General features: G+C 39.2%; 1 protein-coding gene across 3 annotated transcripts in view; it reads right to left on the bottom strand.

Annotated features, from left to right (window-relative positions):
* The window catches only part of LOC146391362 (zeta-sarcoglycan-like), a 58,619-nt gene that overhangs the window by 25,385 nt on the left and 16,946 nt on the right, over nt 1–16,288 (bottom strand). For all 3 annotated transcript variants that reach the window (XR_014799922.1, XR_014799923.1, XM_084924233.1), the window contains exons 3-4: nt 10,807–10,908; nt 1,429–1,516 (exon numbers count right to left, since the gene is read on the bottom strand). Coding sequence is in view for 1 of the 3 variants with exons in the window: in XM_084924233.1 (XP_084780359.1) it covers nt 1,429–1,516; nt 10,807–10,908 (190 nt within the window). In the remaining 2 variants the exon portion in view is untranslated. The remainder of the gene's footprint in view (nt 1–1,428; nt 1,517–10,806; nt 10,909–16,288) is intronic.

The raw sequence follows: 16,288 nt of genomic DNA on the forward strand, positions 1-16,288 counted from the left end.
TTAATCATGTAAATGACTTTGGTAATTTAGTCTGACTGATGGCTGAACCTGATGATAAAGAGATGAAACTATTGCTCTTTCAATAAGAGCATCAAAGGTTAGCGTCTGGAAAAAAAACTACTCGAATAAGATGTAGAAGCATTAAAGAGAACTTCAAGATAAATTGTTGTGCTAATCTTAAATGAAGTCATCAACAAATGGTATTGATCTGGTAATTTATACAGCTATGGCCAGATTAATCCAAGACCATTTTGTTTCAATAATAAGTTGTACAAAGAGAGAGGAATACAATGCTGTGCAAAAGTCTGGAAGTGCATCTTATTTCTTCATGTATTTTACTAGGAAAACATTCATAAGTCAAAAACAGAGATTCTACAATTCTAACAAGCTTGAAAGTCAGTATCTGGTATAAACAGCCTGAACTGTTAGGCAGCTTTCTTGTCATTTAAATAGTCTTCAGGAACAGTTTTCCAGGCTTCTTAAAGGACATTCAAAGCTCTTCTTTGGATGTTGGCTGCTTTTTGTTCTGTTCTCTGTCGAGTTGATCCCAAACTGCTTCAATAATGTGAAGCTCTAGGTTCTGGGGAGGCCAATCCATGACGGACAGCATACCACTGTGTGTTTATTTCTATCCAGGTATTCTTTTACTGCATTGGCAGTGTGTTTTGGATCATTGTCATGCTGAAAAATGAATTGAGTTGCCAATCAGAAGCTTTCCAGATTGTATTACATATTGGATCAAAATCTAATCGTGTGTTTCTTTTCCAGTTCTTTTGTAATTTGGCAGAACTCAACCTTTTCTCCTTGTTTTGCTTCCTTAAGAATGGCTTCTTTGGCACCCGTTTAGGTTACTGGTTGAGCAAGCGCCCATATGCCTTGTGGATGAAATGGAGCAGCAAAGGTTCGAGTCGAACCTGTGGCCTAATCTCTCAGTCTCTCAGGTCTGTGTCAGGAGTTTTTTCCTTTTGTTAAGAACATAACTTTCAGATACTGTTCTTCTACTAAAGATAGTTTTTGAAGGTAGGGCTTCAAACCAAAATTTTATGCTTGTCAAAATGTGTTCTCATAATCATAATTTTCATAAATACACATGATGAAAAGCCTTTTTGCGACAGCCTGCTGGTGATAAAGTGCTTGAATATACAATTTTAAATTGGAAAACAGAAAATAAGTGAAAAAGCAGCCAATCTCCACGGAAAATCTTTTAAAAACCTTTAAAAAGCCTGGTCAACTTTTGCACAAGTTAAAGCTAAAGACCTTTGCACAGCACTGTAAAAACTGAAACTACTTGTAGGCTACATTGCAGACAGTCATTCCACAGCAGGTGTTTCCTTGCAGGTGAGGCAAGCAGCAATTTATAGTTTCAGGATAGAAATGGCACCAGCAGTCGTAGTGTAGAGGTACACAAAGAAGGAAGTGGAAACTCACCCACTGTGAGCTGACCAGTTAGCAGGCCTTGTTCGTTTCTGGCATTCAGCGTTACGTTCTTGTCTGACCGCAAGACCAACAAGCTGTCCTAGGGGGAAGCATGGAGGGGGGAGGACGAGACACACAGTGGGAGAGAGATGGAGAAGAGAGGAAAAAGAAATGCTGCATTAAAAAGCTTAAATCTCATAAACAGCGTTGGAAACTGTTAAACTTATTCTTTCAATGTTAAAGAACCACAGAGGAAGGAAGAAATTAAATATGTAAGATCACTGAACAGGAATTATTTAAATCCCCACACTCAGCAGCCATCAGAGACTGCCTTGTCTTGTTGAAATCAGAATTAATGTAATTATGCTGGTTCGAAGTAGATTGTAGTCTACAGTAAAAAGGTTTCCCAAGTGGATCTTTCCTGGATAATAACCACCGAATTACACAACATTAAGGCTAAAATGGAACAATTTAAAACCGAATTATTGAAAGATGAGTAATGAAGTGAAGAAAGAGATAGAGGAGGAGGAAGGGGTTTGCGGGGCAGCCGAGGACGTGTGTGTGATGAGCGTGGGTGCATCCTTTTCACAGCTGCAGACATTTCGGCTGTGGACCTGTCCTGTTTTCTGGCAGCTTTGCATTTTGCAAGTTTATAGCTTGTTGACATTTGAATCATGGCACATGTGCATTTTGAAAAGGCTTTGAAATGCACCCATTCTACCTCAGACGTCTACATTTCCCTGTAACATCATCTTATGAATACATTTAGGAGACTTCTACCTGGACTTTAGATTTTAAATACCTGACCCCTACAATCACACACTTGCTATCACACAAAGTATATATGGTTGAACATCAACATACTCAGGGCGGGTTATGTGGGTCTGCAAAAATGTGAAGCACATATCAATGTTTCTTGTGTGTTGTATCTGTCTGTCAAACGTCCTAAAGCAGCTAGAGATCTTTCTCTTGGTACTTGACCAAAATATTTTATAAACCTAAATAAAAGAATTCTGTAAAAACAGATGTTGCTGGAAGCTCAGTGACATAATGACAACTTGTGCTCTAGGGCTGCAAACCCAGACAGTATGTCAAGACTGCCTTAATTGATTTTTGGACATCTTCAGGCAGTATAAGAAGCTGTAGCAACACTGACCTAGCGCCACCGTATAACTCTTATGGTGAAAAGTTAGCAGTAAGCAGTTACTCTTTTACACATGCCACAGAGCGAAATTACCCTTCACTTGGAATTGTTTTGAGAGCTCTGTGTGTCGTTTCTTTTTTAAACACGCTGTTTTTATATTAAAAATGATCCCCTGTACACATGTAGTTCAGCACAGTTTCATAACACAATTCAATCTATCCAACAAGACCATTCAGTGTAAATTAGTGGCAGAGGGTTGGTTGAGCGATACTTCTATGCGAGTTAGTCACCAGGAGGAGGTAAAGAGAGATGAATAACTGGTGCATCCCAACGATGTTTTAGCCACAGTGCTGAAAAGCTATCTATTCTGCTTGCATGTGAGCTGAGATATATGTGCAAGTAATCCATGCGACTCCGCTGAACAGTCAATTTCAGGCGCTTTCTTCTATTTCTATGTCGATAAAAAGGGGTATCCTTAATACGATCATATGATGCGTTAAGACCAGACTAAAGCTACAACATACAGTACAACAAGACGTGAGCTTTGCAGGGTCCATTTCAAGCATGTAATTTTAGCTTTTTTTTTTGCCAGGTGCATGTTATTCACAGGTATGGGTAAACCATAAGGCATAAACATGCAAACATAATGACAGTTGATTTCTGAAATCCTTTTTTACCATATGGGTGTTTACTTAAGTCTTGAATACCAATATTTTATTACACATTTTATTAAATGGAGGTGGATAGTGTCTGGCTGACGAGTGTAGGAGTGCGCTTATTTTTCAGGCAATGGAAAGCTGGCATTGTCCCGTAATCACACAGGGCATTAAATATATTTTACTCTATATAAACAGTACTATATTTAGCTTTGATTTATTCTTTTTGTTTTTTAAATTTTAATGCAATTAAGCATTGCAGTATGCCAACTGCGCAAACACACCAAACAGCATGGGCACTCATTGCCAGTGTCTGTTGCCATCAGTGTGTTTTATTTTACTATTTTAGTGGCCTGAATATATGAGAATTTACCTCCGTACATGTTAGGGGTACACTAGTACCTGTAGAAGGTTTTTTATGTTTAGTCAGGTAAGCCAGCTGCTACTTTCTTTAAAACATCAACTGGTGCTGATGGAGAATTTTACTATTACTTTACTGCAGCACTCTGGTCGTTCTGCAGTGTGTTAGTCAACCACAGGCTCATTCTCACCCATGTCACTAGCTTTACAATTGTACTAAAACAAGTGACATTTACAAGCATTTAATCACAGTCTAGTATTTGAGCAAATAATTCTGCCGTTCCCTTAATCTTAATAATTATCTCAACTTCGCAGAGGTCATTTGGTTCATTTTCATTCCCCGCTCGCTCCTTTCCGATGTTAATGTGCATCATCAAGTTTCACCACGAGGCAGCGGCATCATGGAGAAATTTGACTTCTTGATTTGAAGTATCCCTTTAAAGAGTTTATAGGTGTTTAACAGTATCCTGAGGGGGCACGGCTGAGACGCTCATGCTCTCCTTAAAACCTCCCCGGGATCACATAAAAGGCTTTTAAAGTCACTGTGTCTGCCGAGGAAGGTCAAGCGCAGATCAGAGTGAATGCACGTAAACGGAGCCTGTTGTTGTAGGTGTACCGGGCCCCATCAGACTGAAAAATTACCATGACTGGTATAAGGCAGAGGATGCCTCCCCGCATATGATGAATAAGTTCAGAGCGGAAAGCGAGAGCACGTCACCCTGCTCCTAAGAAACAGTTTAAAAACAAAGCAACTCTGTGCTGTCTGACGCTGTTGACTTTCAGCGAGTGAGTATAAAATGAAAACTGTTTAAAGCACAGATAAAGAGCACTGTTCAGAGTTTAACTGTAAGCCTAACCATCTATTTGTATAGAGACATTTAAATTTAAATTATACCGATTGTTGTGCTGGAGGCTCATTTACATACTGAGCGGCACAACTAAATGTAATTTTTTTAAAATGCCAGGCGTGAAAAAGCAATGCTTATTATGCCTTAATTTCCTCATTTAAATAAGAAATCTTGCAGCAGGCTGTTTAAAAACATGTCTGCAGTCATATTCAATATTAAAAGTTGCCTGTATTTTAGTGCAATGCAAATCAAAGCGGTTCTAGCTTTCCGAGGCGACGCCGCAGTTTGCGGTTTAAGCTGCTGGAGATTAACAGGTGGATGGCTTTAAGCCGTCTTTTGCCGACTTGAATTCAGAAATAGTGCTTACAATCAGCTCTCTCGTGCTTATCAAATGCAAGTAGGTGAGGCTTAGTGAAGGAGAAGTTTCACTCCAATAAAGATACACCTGCATCTGCGGCTATTTATAGATCAGTCAGGCTCCCCGGAGACGATAACGAGAGCCAACAGTCTGAACAGCAGAGATGCGATTAACTGTATCTGGGCACTGCGATGCACTCGTACCACGGTGTTCAGTTTTCAAATTCCAACCAAGTTTTCATTTGATTTACATTTTTATCAGTGACAGTGTACCATCTGTATCTAGTGGTTAAAAAGTTACAAGATCATTTATAAAAACCCCAGAAATGTTGTGTTATTATAAAATCCATGTCTGCTCCATGATTTGCGAAGATTACCTTTAAATAAAGACTGACTGCTCCCACATCTAGAGCCTCCCAGCTGTCAGATTTGATCTCCGTACTGTCGTTCCTAATGGGGGTAAAATTCTACAGTTGCAAGCAGCTGTGGCTGGAGAGGGTTAAAGAATTCAGCTACAATTACTTTACTATATAAATGGAGAATTTGTAGTTGGTGTACATCCCAGGCCTCCTGCCTTGTGTTATGTCCAGTCCAGCAGCTGATTTCTATCTTTCTGTAAATGTTTGAGCTGGCAGAAGAAAAAAAAGTTCTTATCATAAATAAAAACACTTGCCTCTTAATCGCCAGTAATTGAAAGTTCTTGGAATTACATCATTAAATTACAAAAAAACAGCAAAAAGACTAATTAGAGTGGACTGGCCACTTTGCTAAAATATATCACTGCTGTTCACTGAATCTAATTTGACCACAGTTTGTCCTTAAAGGCAGCAGAGATTATTAGCCTAATGCATGTGCAAAACAGGAGCAATTCCAAAAGATAAATTGCTAAACTCAAGACTCGTCTCCTTTGTGCATTCATTTTCTGTTTGCAGAGAAATCTGCTGAGACTTTAAGATATACAATCCCACGGTGAGATGAAACATTGTGCCTAAAATCTTTAATTTAACTTGACTTTAACTAACTTTAACTTTGCCCCAACCAAAATATTCAAATATTCAGATAGCCATATATATTCATCTGTGCAGTCCCAGTGTCATTTAAAAGTTTATACTAACCAGCTATCCAACCCTTATTTATTCCAACATCTTTGCAATACTGATAGTGATTAGTACCGATCTACCCTGTGAGAAGTTTCCTCGATGAAAGCAGGAGGGGGAAGAAGTGCCCGCTCACACGTCTGCTTTCACAAACACTTGAAATTATAAATGCAGTGTTCCTCTGGCAGGTAAAACTCCAAGTGTGACAAGGATTTCAAAAAGCCTGAAATTGCTGTTGCACTCAGACGGGTAAAAATGTCGAGTTCCAAACTGATTTGTCATGCCTGAAATTATAACAGTATTGTGGCTTTCACAGGTGTAATTTAAGCTATTGTCTCGCAATCATATGCTTGAATTTTGTTGTAATCCAAACGTCTGATATTAAGGTCATCTCGCGGTATTGTTTTCACAGTCCTCATACGAGCCTGTGTTTGGTGGAACAGCTCAAGTTTGCATGTAATGTGCTATCTGCAGAAGCTGACAGGTGAAGGCAGAGAGGCGGGGAAGGAGGGAGGGCTGAGATAGGTGGACAGACATGCAGGCAGTGAGGAAGCCTTCGGGGCAGGAAAAAAATAATATCGAAAACCTTCCTTCCATCCATCTGCCTGTCAGTTTTGACAGACAACTCAGCACAGGTACATATGAAAACTGCAGCAAAAGAGGCTAACATTATCACACATATTAAAACAAGCTGAGTGTTAGGCTCTAACGTTTTACACTTCATTTATGTCCTTACTATTTCAACTCTTCAACTCAACATTATGGTAACACTTAGAATGAATATAGATAATAGACCCTCATTTGATGGCGTGTGTGTTATTGAGCATTTTCTACAATATGGGCAAAGCATTTTTTATTAAAAGGAACAAAATTATTGAAATCTACTCAACCCTGTGTGAAAAAGTAATTGCCCCCTAAGCCTAATAAGTGGTTGTGTCATCATGGCAGCCTTTGTGATTATAGTCATTGAGTCTTTCAATCTGGAGGAATTTCGGCCACTCCTCTTTGCAGAATTGTTTTAAGTTAGTCCAAACTGGATTTTCCAACATTAATGGCCTGTTCAAGGTCAAGCCAAAGCACCTCAATTAGATTTGATTCTGGACTTTGACTAGTAAAAGCTTAAATTTGCTTTTATGAGGCATTCAAAAGTGAACCTGGTGTGATTTGGATCATTGTCCTGCTGCATAAACCAAGTGTGTTTGAGCATCAGGGCACAAACTGATGGCCGGACATCCTCCTTCAGGATTTTCTGGTAGAGAGAAAAATTCATCATTGCATCAGTTACAGCAAGACCTGAAAAAGCAAAGCAAACTACCACCACCACCATATCTCAATGCTGGTGTTCTTTTTATTTATTGCTGTGTTAGTTTTATGCAGATGTAAAAGGACAAAAAGTTCAACTTTTGTCTCGTCAGTCCGCAGAATATTTTCCAAAAGTCTCTGAGATCATCAAGACGGGTTTTGGCAAATGTGAGACGAGCCCTTGAGTTCCCTTTGGTCAGCAGTGGTTTTCTCCTTGTTCTCTCCCGTGGATGCCCAGTCTCTTTCTTTGGTTCAATCATGAACTCTGACCTTAAGTAAGACAAGTGAGGCCTGCAGCTCTTTGTATGTTGTTCTGGGTTCTTTTGTGACCTCCACAGTGAGTCGTCGGTAGCCCTAGAAGTGGCTTTGTAACACTTTCCAGACTGATAGATGCCAAAGACTTCTTTAGATCGCATTTTTGGCTTCTTTTTTAAAACCTTCTTCACTTTGTCAGACAGGTTCTGTTTGAGCGATTTCTTGATTCAGCAGGTCTTGTATGCGTGGCTCGTAAAACTGAACTCAGCTTTCCAAAAAATGCAGTTTATCACAGTTAATTCATGACTTAACAAAGGGGTGGGGGACGACAATTACTTTTTCACACAGGGCCAAATAGATTTGAATTATTTTTTCTCTTAATTAATCAACATTTAACAACTGCATCTGCGGCTATTTACTCAGGTTACCATTAAAAAAAATGTGAGAAATATGCAAAAAATCAGGAAGGAGCAAATACATTTTCATGGCTATAAGGTTACACAGACACAGCTGGAAAAACTTACTAATAATATCAAAACTGAAAGCAGCAATAATAAATTTTCTGACCACTTGGTAAAGTGCAACAAGCTTTGAACGCAGACATATGATCATCTCATGATGTTAGTATGGGTAACCCATTAAGACTAACACACTATTTACACATACAGCAGCAGATGCCGACCATCATTAGCATTCCTTTGAACTGATGCTTTTAGGCGCTTTCCTTTTAACTTTTGTTCGGTCATATATCGGGCTCTTTATCTGCAAAATGTTCAGCAGCAGACCGGCGACTCTGCCTGCTGTTTGGTGCCTAACAAGTTGTGAACAGTGATTTTATCAGAGGTTTCTACTCAAACAGCCATATGCTGCTGCTGAGGTTGACAGAGTGACTCAAAACGCTAAAGTTGTGGGTGAAAAAGACTAAAAAGACACACACACACAAAATAAAACTGTAGAGCTGAAGAAAACTGAAGAGCCTTTTTCTGTAGGTTCAGCAAAACAAGAACTCTGATATACATATGGTTATGATACATGATTTTAAGCTCTCAATATGAAAAAGTTTACAAAAGTCACACAGAAATCCAAACATTCAGTGATTCTGTACACTGCGTGAGACAAAACTTGTTACATGTAACCAATAAATACTGTTAAATAACAATTTATACTACAAGAAAAATGAAATAAAAAGTGTTAAAAATCAAATTTAAACTCTTACTAATATATTTATTATAACATTGCTTAAATCTTTAGCTTTTGTTTTGTGGGTAACTACCCTGATTTATTAATGTGGCCTATTTATCACCAGCGTCACACAGAGACTGTAAACTGCATTAACCTACCATTAAATAAACACTAGGTTGGCGCAGCCCGCTCTCCAGCGGACTCGCACAAAAGAGATTTTAAATCTCAAGAGCTCCACTTCATGGTTAAATAAAGATTTAAACAAAACCGACAAGACTTTGGTTTTATGATTAACAGTGGCTTCTTTCTTCCTTCCTTTCTTATTTCCCTCCTGTCTGCCTCACTCCCCTGGGTGACAGGTAGGTGGATGCAATTAAATGTGCAGGAATAAACTGAACTTCAACTCAACTCATTTGAATTGAATTGAATTTGAAAGTAGGGCCAAACAGCAACAATGATACAGAATGACAGTAAAAACAAAAAAAACCCCCACAACAACACACACACACGGCTTTAAACAGAGCGTATCATCCACAATGACTTTCTTTTAATCATTTCGACCTGCAAAAGAGTCTGCAGGTCAAAATGCTAACCTGCTGACACCTCACAAACACAACAAAAACAACCTGATTGCATTTTTCCCATGATTTTGCTCGGTTAATCAATGTAAACTGAAAGAGAACAGCTGTCACCTCGCAACATGCTACTCTGACGCTGCTCTGCCTTTTTAAGGGGCTACTCAGCATCTACTTTGCTGCCAGCTATCAGAGTTACTGCCAAAATAAGCAGAGGGAGTATTTCGATATGTTACCCGCAGATTACAGCTTCAGTTACTGATTAAAATTTAAAGCAATGATTGACTCGTGAAAAGGAAAAAAAACATATCAAACTACAGTTTAATGTGAGTTTAGCAGCTGCAGCTTGAAAAAATAAAAATAAAAAATAAGGTCATGCTATATTTGATTTTAAGAAACCTTTGATGCACTACCAAGTTCACTGCCATTTGTGGTAATGGCTTATTGATCAATGCTGGTTATCTGACTGTAGAGAAGCACCGTGCACTGTTGTGTAAACATAACCATAATCCCTGCTCTGTGCGTGCTTGACATATTTCCTCAGGTGAGGAAATATTGAGTGACCCATGGAGACTTTTGTCCTGCAAATATCTCTGGTGCGGCAGATAAGAGGGGCCCTGCACAGCGCTGTCTGTAAAACAAGACCGTAAAAATGTCTGCAGGTGGTATTGAACTAAGCGGTGAAATATTGGCTTTGTCTAATACTCAGTTTTGGGCATCTGCTACGGCCGTGAGGTGGTTTTTCCTTCTACCGCTAAGGCACAAGAGCGTTATATTTAAATCAACAATTAGCTCCAACTAGGACATCAAAGAGCACGAGTGGGCAATTCGGAGTTGTTTCTCAATCTGCTGTGGCAAATTCGAGCCATAATCGAGCCACTTCCTCCATCCATGTCCCTCAAAAAAAAAAAACAGAAAAAAAAAAATCAAATTTATACTGGAACCCTAGCCTACAGTGCTTGAAATTGCTTTCTGCACCATGCCTAATCACTGAAAAAGGGGATGATCCAACTGAGCGTCTGATTTGTGTGGGAGAAGAACATTTGGATCAACTTTGGGCTGGAGCTGTGTTGGTTAATCTACTAAACATCAAAGAGGAGAAAGGAGAGGGAGGAAGTGCACAGGGGGACGAATTTATCGCGTGGGCTTGATTGGAAATCCAGCAGGGACACTCTGGTCCCCCCCTGTAATCGTCTGTAATCTCCTGTAGGTTGTATGTGGCCTGAGAGGAGCTGAGAAGCAGCCTATTACCCACCTCCTGCCGATGGGAGGCCCTGATAATACGCCGTTTGAGGACGACGGGAAATGAGGGAAGCCGAAGAGGAAAGGAGTAATACACAGAGAGGAAAGGGGTCGTCTTTTATTTTATTTTTTAAACCCAGGCATGCATAAAGTCTGAGCTCGGAGGAAAGTTGGCCTTTGTTGATAATAAATTGATCATAACTTCCTCAACAGTGAAAGATCAATATGAACTTGTCTGCAGCTTTAGAGACATCTTTCTCCCTGAGAGCTTTTCACATGCGTTTCAGTCAATGGTACTTATTCCTAGTGCATCAGAGTCAGAGTATTGATCAACAAGCAACTTGAAGCTGTTGAGAAAAGGGAGCAACTTACCCTTCTGGACTGAATCTCATTAACATACAGAGGCAAAAGAAACTCGCTGATTCCCTCCATGCGAATCCCATCCTGGTTCAGCTTGAGGTTTCCCATTCCATCCTGAAACAGAGTCATGATCATCAGTGATGCTGTAAGAAGCTGTGTTCATTTTCCTGATTTGATTTAAAGGATTATAGCTTCCCAAACGTTTTTTAAAAAAGAAAAAAAAAAGGATCCTCGCGTCGGTGAAGTACATTAGACGGAGCTCAAGCTGTTGTGTAGCAGACAGGCCAGTGGACAGGCAGCGGGGCTGAGTGACAGGGAAGAAGTAGGACATGACATTGAGGTGACAATGCCACAGACACTCAGCACTGTCAGGGTGACAGGCTGCATGCAGTGGGAGGCAAACTGAGGAGGAACAGACTAACGTGGCAGCTATGGAAGCGAATGTTGAGAAGACTCATGGAAATAAGAAAGAAATTAGATTTATGGTCCTGCTGATTTGCATGAAATAGTATTAGCTCAGTATTGTATATTAATATGCAAGTTTTGGGGGTTTTCTTCTTACCAAGGTCAAAGTGGGTAGTGTTGTACTGCACTGTGATACATTCAAAGCTGCTGCTAATGTTTTGTCCACTGCATTTACATAAATGGGCACGTGTGATAAATTGGACAAAATTAAAGACTCTGCTGTGGAAAATAATGGCTGCGAACAATATCAACAGAGCTTTAACCACATGGGACCTGACAGTCACTGCCACTTACACATCAGCTTTCTTTAACTGCTATCAAAATGGCTCAAGCTGCTCCTCGCCACACACGGTTTAATGATTAATAACTGCAAGAGCCAGCCAACTCCTTTTTGAAAAAGGACCAACTTACATTTCAAGCAGCGTGCTGTATTAGAATTTAACAGTCAATTCAGACACTTGGCATGTAATAGCAGGAAAACCATTAGAAAGGAGAGGCATGTGACATTAAAGACATCCATATTCTGCAGAGATGGTCCGTTCCAGCTATTATCCATTATCTTACTCACCTTCAAGTTTTACATAAGCACTTCTCTGTGTGACTGAGCCCATAAACTCTGCAGGAAAGAGTTCACAGAGGTCAAGACAGAAAGCTGTTTTTCTCATATACTTCTAAAGGACAGGAAGTCTTTCTGTAGCCACAACTATCGTGGTGGTGTTTAGATTTAAGCCATTTTGCACTGGCTTCATTTTTTTGTACCATCTTTGATACTTTTTGATGATTTGGCTACACAATGGGATGTGTCATTGAGGCTACATCCATCATTCATAAAATTAAAAAATAAAAAGTATGTGGTATGAACAAATAAACATCTTATATACATATACATACATATACACATATAAAAACAAGAAAATTTGGGAAATCTCTCAAAAAATTTGCTTAAAACTAGTTCAAAGTTTAACCACTAAAACTGATTCTTCTATTCAGGAATGCAAGAAAATAACTGATTTGGTATCTTGATTAAAAAAGCAACAATGTGCTTTACTCATTTTTTCTTTTTTTTGGTAAAACTGTACATTTGGAAATAAATGGTGTTAACATAAAAAAGGATTTTGGCAATTACCAGCTTATTTTTGTGTGTTGCATTATTGTCCCAATACTAGTCCTTAAAATTATTTAAATTGTTCATTTATTGATTTATTGTTATATTTGTTTTAATTAAGTAATTTCTTTACTTTTAATAAATTTATTAATTAAATTTTCTCTCTGATTGTCCGGACTGTAAATATGTTCAGTGCATCTTAGTTTGTGTTCTGCTATGGAAATAGAAAAATATTTTTAAAAAATCGAGTCTCAAAAGAAATTTGTTCCACCTTAACTACCTTTCCACGTGTTCAGGATTTCACATTTAAGTTTTCATTGTTAATAGCACAACGTCTGGGTAACTGTAGCTGTTAATTAACGATGGAATGAACAAAATAGGGATCGTTAATAAAGAATTTGTTTCACTTGAGATTTTCCTGCAGTAAGAAGCTAAATTTAAACTTTTCAGCTTTAAAAGTTGTCTGGCCATCTGTGTGATTGAACTTTCTGAAAAGCAGCACATCATTGGTAGGATCTTTTGCTTCACCTGCGCGCTTTAAAAAAAGTCACGCCAATAAAAGTCACACCGATTTTTCAACTATCTAGCTGTACAGCTAGTCCTACCTCTCTCCACAGGTAACAGCCCAGTGGTTTGCACTTAAATTGATTCTTTGCCATCCCGTTTCAACAGAAGCTACATCAATTTAAAAAAAAAAATGAAATACCAAATACTGTATGAAATGAAGCATGATCCCGCAACTTCACCTCACATTTACTCGGGGGCTGATTTTGGGCTGTATATAATTCAGCAGAAATTGGACAAGGTTATGCCTTGCTGCACCACAATGAGCAGACTGAAGTGTGAGGGCAGCTTTGTAGGGATGTGTATGAACAGATTGGCCCTGAGGGATGTGTTGAAAGAGTCCATAGCGGCACAAATGGATGGAGTGAATTACAGAGGCAGAGAAAAGCAGGGAGAGCGCCATCATGCATGAGAGCAAAGAGCAGGGACAGACAGGAGAACAAAGTCAGGGGAGTTTAGGAGGTGTGTGTGGCAGTGTGGAGGTCAGACTGTGAAGTTGCTGCTGTGCTGGGAGGAGGCGGCATAGTGGGTGTGAAGAATTCAGCACACGCTGCAGTCACTTAAATAAGTAGATGGGAGGTAGGAGGAAAAGGAGGGCATCACAAACAGCCCCAGTTCGATAATGTTCAAAGCCTAAAGGAGACCCTCAGCATCAGTGAAACAAAGGGTGATGTTCCAGAGGAGGAACTCCTGCCACAGTTAAAAGAGAAACTGTAGAGCCAAAAACAACCTGAGCTTTACCCCCTCTGCCCTCGACAGACGGGCAGAAGTTCTGGAGTTGTTTCTTTAATGCTACATATCTGCTTTATCATCCTATTTGATCCAGTCGGAGGATGAGGGATCCAAGATAGCACACGCACATAGCTTCACCCAGAAAAAAATTAATAAATAAATAAAAAGGGAAAACAGCCCACATGGTTTTCAGACCAGTGACTTCAAAAAGGATTGACTCACATAATCCATTTTCCCATATTTAGAGGGGAAAAAAGCATTTTCATAGAAACTTTATTTTTAACAATCAATGCTTTTGAGCAGTGTGCATCATCAGGCTGCCCGTGTGATGTAACCGCAGAGATATTCACACACTCAGCTTGCCGGAAACATTCAGGTTGTGACTTCTGATTCACCGGGCAGCTTTATGGTGAGTGTTTATCCCGTCCCACTGGATTATTAATCCTAAGATTAATAGTTGACTCAAAGTCTTAAGAGCTTGATTGCTAGACCTGCAATGAATCCCTGTTGGCCTTACATCATAGTGCTTAACATCATTGTTTGAACTGAGCTAATAATGTTCATCCTGGAGATTATAAATACTGAACAACTACTTTTACTGAAATTCAGAATAGAGAGTCAAATTCAGAAGCAACTGAATGTGTGATTAGTTTGTCAGAGTTATGATAACAGCACCGTGGTGTATCTCTAGCCAAGCAGAATACCTGCTAATGCATTAACATAGTGAACACGCAAGACAGTCTATTACTTTTCTAATGATGGAATTATCATTGAGCAATTACATATACTGTATTTACACAACATATTACATGTTAAACCATGTTACCACAATAAAACAAACAAAAGAACTGTACTACCACGATACTGTATCAATACAAGGATACCAATCAAAAAATTAAATTTAAATTCTCTGGAAATACTACAAATATGAGTGATCATCTGATGCACAACCATCCAGAGATAATGTTAGCCAAAAAAACTTACATTAAATTATCTCAACTGAATTACCATCCAGCAATAGACACACTTAGCTTGACAAAGCTAATTCAGCCAAAGCTAATGGCTCAGTCACATGAGTAGAAATAGGAGAGCAACATCCTGCATCTCCCAAAAAAAATAAAAAAATTAATCAGGTGCTGTCTGGTGACTGTTTTGAATTTTTTCATATTCTGTGGCAGACTAAGGCTACGTTCACACTGCAGGCGAAAGCGCATCAAATCTCATTTTTTTGATTTTTTTTATTTGTACTGTATAATCTGCAGATTCTGACGGAAAAATCTGCAACTATCCTTTGAAGCACCGCTCCTCTCTAAAACAGCAATAAGGATAATTATTAGGTTATTTACATTACTTAAAGCAAAAATTGGGAAACGTAAAGTCCGAAGTCTTTATATTAAGGGCCATTAGTCAAACAATATTGTTTGCTCTGGGTCTAAACAGAGCGCGTTGTGTGTGACATCATCTTTTGCGCATGCGGGCCGCTTTGAGCGAGTGCATTTGCTGTCGCATTTTATTTGTGGTGTGAACAAGCAGACAAAAAAAATCGGATTTGATCAAAAAATCGGAATTGAGCATTAAGACCTGCAGTGTGAACGTAGCCTTAGTGGTTACCCAGAACATGAGGGTGTTGCACACTCACGATCACTTTTGAGGACAGGGTGATTGCACAGGTGACCTGATAGGAGGCAACCTTTCTGCAAACAGCTGCAGTCTGACTTGGACTGACTGCAATCGCTCAGAGAAATTGTTGAAGGTTTGCTGTGTCATTTATAGACAGGCAACATTTATAGCAGGTTTTAATGAAATTTGTTGTTGTGCTTGACAATCTCATTTTGCCGCAAAGAAATGCAGTAATGCAGTTTTTATGTACTGGAGAAAATGAAACTTAATGTTGAGGATTTTTTCCCTTGATAGGATGTCAATATGGCTGCTGAGTGGAAAATCTCGCTTTATTTTAAATCGAGCATTGTTGTGTGCACCAAGTGTTCAAAGTGACTTATTTTTTTAATGTAAGTTCTCCAATACCATCTCATTTTAATAAATGATAATCAGTGGCAACTTTAAAATGTAACAGCAATGCCCTCGTGGTGCGGTTCTTAGAAGCTACTGTTATGCTTTTTTTTTTTTTAATGAAACTTGCTGAGTCCTGAGAGATCTGGAGCAGCGAAGTGCATTTTCTGAAGCAACACCAACAGCACTGATAAGGTCTTTCACTCATGACATAGATTGATGACAGAAGAAGGAGCAGAGGAGTGATTGTAATAGTCGAGGGGGTTTGGGGGGTTGGGAGGGGTGCTGCCATTGGGAATTTGTTGACAAAATGGTAAATTGTGTGCATTGTCCCTGAAAATGTCACGGGAGGAGCTCGCAGCTTCTGCCTGTTTGGATTTTGCTTGAGATTAACACGTTCTGCTGCCAAGGCTTTTCCTAATACTACAGAATCCAGACGAATCTAGTACACAGCACGAGATGCCCGTTATATATTTGATCCCCTATATTTGTAACCCTGCTGTCAATACTTGTTTAGTTTAGACACTAAAGCAGTCTCAATCAAATCTAACTGCTGTACACTGGCTGATTTGTCTGATTTACATAATTATGTTGTTATTATTATAAATGCTTTTCATA

Source organism: Perissodus microlepis, chromosome 3 (genome assembly GCF_051167445.1).
Source record: "Perissodus microlepis isolate ML-2025 ecotype Zambia chromosome 3, ASM5116744v1, whole genome shotgun sequence".
Classification (NCBI taxonomy): Eukaryota; Metazoa; Chordata; class Actinopteri; order Cichliformes; family Cichlidae; genus Perissodus; species Perissodus microlepis.